The sequence below is a fragment of the Nannospalax galili genome, unplaced genomic scaffold, assembly GCF_000622305.1.
Source record: "Nannospalax galili isolate Female #2095 unplaced genomic scaffold, S.galili_v1.0 scaffold286, whole genome shotgun sequence".
Taxonomy (NCBI): Eukaryota; Metazoa; Chordata; class Mammalia; order Rodentia; family Spalacidae; genus Nannospalax; species Nannospalax galili.
The window spans coordinates 12,112,048-12,118,047 of NW_008359442.1; the positions used below are offsets into that span (position 1 = coordinate 12,112,048).

General features: G+C 44.0%; 1 protein-coding gene across 3 annotated transcripts in view; it reads right to left on the minus strand.

The window, feature by feature from the left end:
- The window catches only part of Prkce (protein kinase C epsilon), a 559,250-nt gene that overhangs the window by 40,244 nt on the left and 513,006 nt on the right, over positions 1-6,000 (minus strand). For all 3 annotated transcript variants that reach the window (XM_029558628.1, XM_029558629.1, XM_008823069.3), the window contains one exon: positions 287-425. In XM_029558628.1, the coding sequence (XP_029414488.1) occupies positions 287-425 (139 nt within the window). The remainder of the gene's footprint in view (positions 1-286; positions 426-6,000) is intronic.

The following is a 6,000-nucleotide window of genomic DNA, read 5'->3' on the forward strand; positions in this document are numbered from 1 at the left end:
CCTAGATTTGTTGGTAGTTCTGGACTAGGATGAATGCCTGATAGTCAATGAGAACTTGTCGAGGCATAGGGAATAACCTGTCACTGTCGGTTCACCTATCCTGCCCCACTGATCATCCCATCCTTATGGAGAAATCATCAAACCATTCCATTTCTTCTTCCTAGAAGCTATCCTGCTTTTTCCAGAGCCTTCTCCCACCTACATTGGATGACTCCAATGCATGGTAATGGATTCCTGCTTTAGCCTTGGCATCAAGAGAACATGGCGTTTTGCGTATGGGTCTTACCTCAGGAGCTATATAATCAGGAGTCCCACAGAAGGTGGTGGTTGTCACGCCATTCAGAATTCCTTCCTTGCACATTCCAAAGTCAGCCAGCTTGCAGTGACCTTCTGCATCTAGAAGGATGTTGTCCAGTTTCAAATCCCTGCAAGACAGGCCAAAGCCACATAGTTAGCCCCACTCACCCGATAGGGTCTTCTTGAGTTGGAGAGATGCACACATGCTAGGGAATCTCCAGTAAAGGAAGTCTGGAAGAAGTTTTGACTTGTCCCAAATTAACCGTAATCTAGGGGATGTCTCCCAACTGGTCAACTGCCAATGGTATCTCCATTTCCTCAGCAAAAACTAGGATCCTCCACAACCCCAGACATGTATTAAGACTGGAATTCATGTCATTCAGACCCTGCTATGAGAAAGAAGCTGTGTATTCATTCACCCATCCTTCACAAGTTAACCAGCTGGAGGGACCAGGCTGACAAACAATAACACTGACGAATCAAGTAAAACCACCTAAGAGTTAGGTGTTCCTGTGCAGGGTGCCTACTACGTGAGCAGCTGGATTTCAGAGGTGGAGATGACAGATGATTTGTGTAGACAGCGCAAGCATCCAGGCAACAGGGGTTCTCAGTCTTGAGGGGAAGCTGGTATTTGGACAGACTGTGAACAGAGGAAGTGAGAGAGAGCAGGGGAAGTAAAAGCAAAAGGTGAGAAGGGCAGAGAACTGGGTCCCAGAGAACAGTGAGATAAGACAGACTTGTCAGAGCCAACCTCAGAGAGCCTGGAATGTTAGGTAGAGCGATCTGAAACCCACGCTGAGAGCCCTGGAGCATGGTGCCTCTGCGAGATCAATCTTCTGGGGGCTATAGGGGAACAGAGGAGTTGTCAGGGGTAAGAAGGTACATTGGTTGTAATAACTTGGACCCAGATGGTTTTGTATAGGAGGAAGGGGTCATGGGAGCAGGCCAGCATCAAGCAGTGTGGCCCATTTCAACACTTTAGGGCTCTGTGTAAGATCCTGGGTAAAACCCAGGGTTCTAGGTAAGAATTTTTTCACCATCCCTGGAAACCCCAGGCCTGGCCCTGTAGAAGAATCCAGACTGTGTGGATGGAGATTCTCACTCTGGGCCTCTTTCAGCAGCTACTCTGGGGTGCTGACGTGGGCCTTTCAAAGAAGGCCTCTTCCCCCACATGTAGAGATCAGGAAAGGGACATGCTCATGAGGGCACTGGCATCTAGACTCAGCCACTACCAGGGACCCAGGCTGGAGTGGAGGTGGAGCAGGAAGTGCTTTCAGAACTGCCTGCCTTGTATCTGTGACCTTAATTCTGCTTACAGCGCTGGGATTCCTTGAGATAGAAGAAAACACGTAAAAAGTGCTGTTCTAAACAAATGCTCTCGAACCACAGAAAAAGCAGTGAGCCCAACCAGCTGGGTCACTGGGGCTGGGCTCCTGACCCCCACCCTGGCACTGAGTCAGGGCAAGGCTCAGCTCTGGCTGGGGTGGGAAAGCAGGGATGAATGCTGGGCTGGGGTCCAGGCTGCCAGGGTTTCATCACTGACTATGGAATATGCCTGCTAAAGTCACATTGCTGGCCTGGTCTCCTGTCTGTCAGATTGGGATCACACACTGTGCTTGTCTGCTGGTTTGAAGGACTACTGGGATGAAGTGTGTAAAAGGTGAAAGTCTTTGATCTCATTCCATCACTTCCTTCATGGAACATCTGACTTGGAGGGAACTGGGAGGCCTGTCTGCCCCCTTGTAGAAGTTCCATTACTGAGAAGCTGAACACATAGGACAGGCCGAGTCAAATGTTTCTTTGTGCTCTGGTACCCAGATTTGCCTTTACGAGGTCCACATGACAGGCATCAAGACCACAATAGTAACGGTAATTGTAAAACCAATAAGAACAATGCTTCTGTACGTGACTGAATTCACCAGGACACCTCTAGATTTACAAAGCCCTACATTCTCACTCTGAGTTAGGAAGAATACATTCTGTGTTATCCTTGTAGACATAGTAAACCAGAGCAGGAAGGTGACCAGTGATCTTGTGCCCCCAGAAGCCCTACTTCAGCCCTGTGCTGCCTTCTTCTGCCTCTGGCCTTGCTATGAGTTGACCATTCTGGGACCAGCCATCACCTTAACTAGATAAAAAGTCCCTAGTGCTCTGCTCTCAAAGCACTCTTTTAAAGTTTTTATTGTGTTACAGAAAGGACTTAAAGTTTTTGTATGAGTGGAATGCAGTCCAAAGATTCCAAGCTCCCCTTCCCTCTGCTGGGTTTCTGATAAGCCAGGGTGGGCCTCTCATTTCTCCCCACCTCCTGCTCTTCTATCCTAGCTCCACTCTTCCCTGGCCCTTTTGCTTCCAGCCCTCCCTTCTCTCTGGGGAAATAGCTGCCCCAGCTGCCCTTCAGGCAGCTGCCCTTCCAGGGTGGTTCTCATTTCTCCCCCCCTCCTGCTCTTCTATCCTAGCTCCACTCTTCCCTGGCCCTTTTGCTTCCAGCCCTCCCTTCTCTCTGGGGAAATAGCTGCCCCAGCTGCCCTTCAGGCAGCTGCCCTTGGCTGTGACCCCCGGAAGGCCCCAAGCCAAAACAGTCCTTCCCACCCTCCCTGCCACTGATGCCAGGAATCCCCCCTCTGGCCACTTCCTCCCATTCCTCCTTTGCTATCTGAATTTCTTGAAAATGCTTAACTCTATATGAAACCAGACATACATTAGAGTCCTTCCTTTGGGATAGAAGGTTTAGAAGACCCCTGGGAGTCAGAAAGGCTGCTACTAGAACCCTGTTCCTCTGGAGGTCTTCGGTCTCGTTAAAAAGCATCCATCCCTCTGGGGCAAGCTTGTCTGGTGCAGGGATATTGCTAAGGACAGGAAAGAATGTTCTTCCCCATGAGGAGGAGGGTACAGGCTGCTGGAAGGAAGCAAGGGAGGACTGTGATGCTCCTGCCTTGGTTTCCTCCCTCCTCCTCTCCAGCAATGGCCACCCTGGGACCTCTGGCTTTCTACTTCCCTGCTCTTGCCCAGGAGTTCCTCACCTGCAACTTTTTAGTGCTGCTTCCCAGTAGGAGCCTGTAGGCCTCTCCAGGGAGGAGGGTTGGGAGGGATAGTACCTCAGCACTACCTTCTCTGAGGTCCAGCTGCAGGGCAGGGGAGGAGTCTTTCCTCTTGGAGAGCTCTCTCAGGTGTTCAGGACCCAGCATAACATGGAGTAAGTACTTAGTAAACTTAACAGATAGCTTGACAGAAAGACAACTTCATAGATGTGATCCAGATCTACTCAGTCCTCAAGTACTAGGGCACATTTGAAGTCTGGAACTTTTTTTAAAGAACTAGGGTCATTATAGAATAAAACTTTCAGCAGAATGCCTTTCTCTGTAGGTGAATCACTGTGAACAACTTTACTTACTCAATTTATTGCCAATTTCATTCGCTTTTTTTTCAGTAGGTCATACATCCATGTGTTCCAAAAAGGAAACCCAAAGTAAGCAAGGGAAAACAGTAATAATTCTACTTTCTGCATGGATTCCTTCCTGAAGGCAATTATTTTTTGTTAACTTCCTGTTGGCCATGCTTTATACATAAATAAAAAAGTAAGAATATATGTTCATGTCCCACTTTTAACAAAGAGGATGGTTTGGGGGACTACGTTTTTCATCTTGATATGTATTGGTGAGCGTTCCATCTTGACACATAAGAAACTTCCTTGTTCTTTCTTTATGGCAGCATAATGCTTCATTTTTATTGAGAGGCATTTAGGATGGTGCTTCTAATGTTGTTGGGAATAATCTTATACATGTGACAGTTTACGTGTGTGTCAAGGAATTGTATGAATTTCCAAGGCATTTCTGGATTAGATGCAAGAAATATGAGTGCTAGACATCACCAAGTGGGCCTCCTTAGAGATTAAAACATTTACCCTTCCATCAGCAATGTATGCTGGTGCCTGTTTCTTACATTCTTACTAATATAGTATGTTACCACACTTTGTTTCTGTGATAGGTTAAAATGGTATCTCAGTGCATGCTTTGGTTTCTGTCAAAGTTTGAGCATTCTTTCATGTATATAAAAGGATTTGTAGATTTTTTATGTGAATTTTCTGTTGCTATTTTTCTATTGTATTCTTATTGATTTTTAGGAGCTCTTTTTCCACTAGGAAGCAAACTTTGAGCAGGGTAAGAATGGCAAACACTTCACACAGATTATTGTTTGACTTTAGACATGGCTAATGAAGTTTTACTGATATTACCTAGTTTTATGTAAGTGAGTGGATATTTGGTTTTTTAATATTTTATTTGTTATTTTTATTTTATGTGTATGAATGTATTGCCTGCATGAATGTAAGTGCACCCATGTGGCTCAATGTCTGCGAGATCAGAAGAGGGGTTGGATTCTTTGGAACTGGAGTTATGGATGGTTGTTAGCCACCATGTGGGTGCTGGGAATCGAACTGGGGTCCTCTGCAAGAGCAGTCACTGTATGGGTTTTGGATCCTATGTCTTAATTTGAAATGTTTTTACCCCTTTCAAGTAATACAAGTATTCTCCCAAAGTTTCTCCTAGTACTTTTGCTTTTGTTTTGTAAGCAGGAGTCTTTGCCACACTTGGGATTTGTTCTGTTAAAGGTATGAGGTATATATCTAACTTTATTTGTTTCTAGATACCTGGATGTTAATAGTTCGTCTATCCTTCATCAATTGAAACATCACTCTTAGCAAACACTCATGTTAAATTTCTATAAGCAGTTGGAATTTTTCTGTACTTGTTATGTGACACTTTTTAATTATTGCAGATTTATAGTGTGTTTAATACCCTGCATGACTGACCTCTTTTTGAAAATGTCTTGACTCTCAAAATTCCTGTTTATTTTTCCATATGAACTTTAGAATTGTCTGTCTAGTTTTTTGTTTTAAATCCTGGTTCTGTTTTTATTGAGAACATATTCAAAGTTAAAAATTAACTCAGGGAGAATTGGTATTTTTATGATGTTGAGTCTTCCTAGCCAATAATTCTGTTTGCCTTTCCATTTGTTCCAGCCTTATCTGAGTCCTTTAGGAGTATTTCAATGACTATCTCACACAGATTCTGTATATTTCTTGTTACATTTTATGGAAGATTGTTGATTGTCCCAATATCCATCCTCACTTCCTTAGTAAGAGAGTTTTTTTTTTCTTTTTAAGTCATGAAACTATAAACTAGAATTAAAAGCCTTCCTTGGAGGTGGGGGTGAGTATCTGACTAAGTTCTACTCTATCAGATGTGTGGAAGTCTCTTCAAAAGGAAGGGCCTACTTCTTCCCTGGAACCTCTCTCCTGTCTTGAATGAGGCTATCATGCCTGGTACTAGCAGCCATTTTGAACCATAAAGACAAGAACCAAGACCTAGGAATGGTTATGTGACCTGCACGTGGAAAAAAAAGAACCCTGATGTTATTGAAAGCCTTGCTGCTTAGTGTTTCTAGACCAACAGTACCTGAGTCTGCTTCTAACACAAGCTGTAATCTTCTATTTTCAATCCTTTCTTAATGAGGCCATTCTTCATTGTATCGTCTCTCTGGCTATCCTGCCATTATTCTGAATTCTCTTAGTTTTTGTGAAACAGGTTTCTAGTTGTTTCTTCAAGATTTTTCTTTTTAAAAAAATTTTTATTGAATTTTTTTGCAATGTTCATACAATATAATTTGGTGGTATTTAGATCCCCTCCTCTATCTCCACTTCCACTT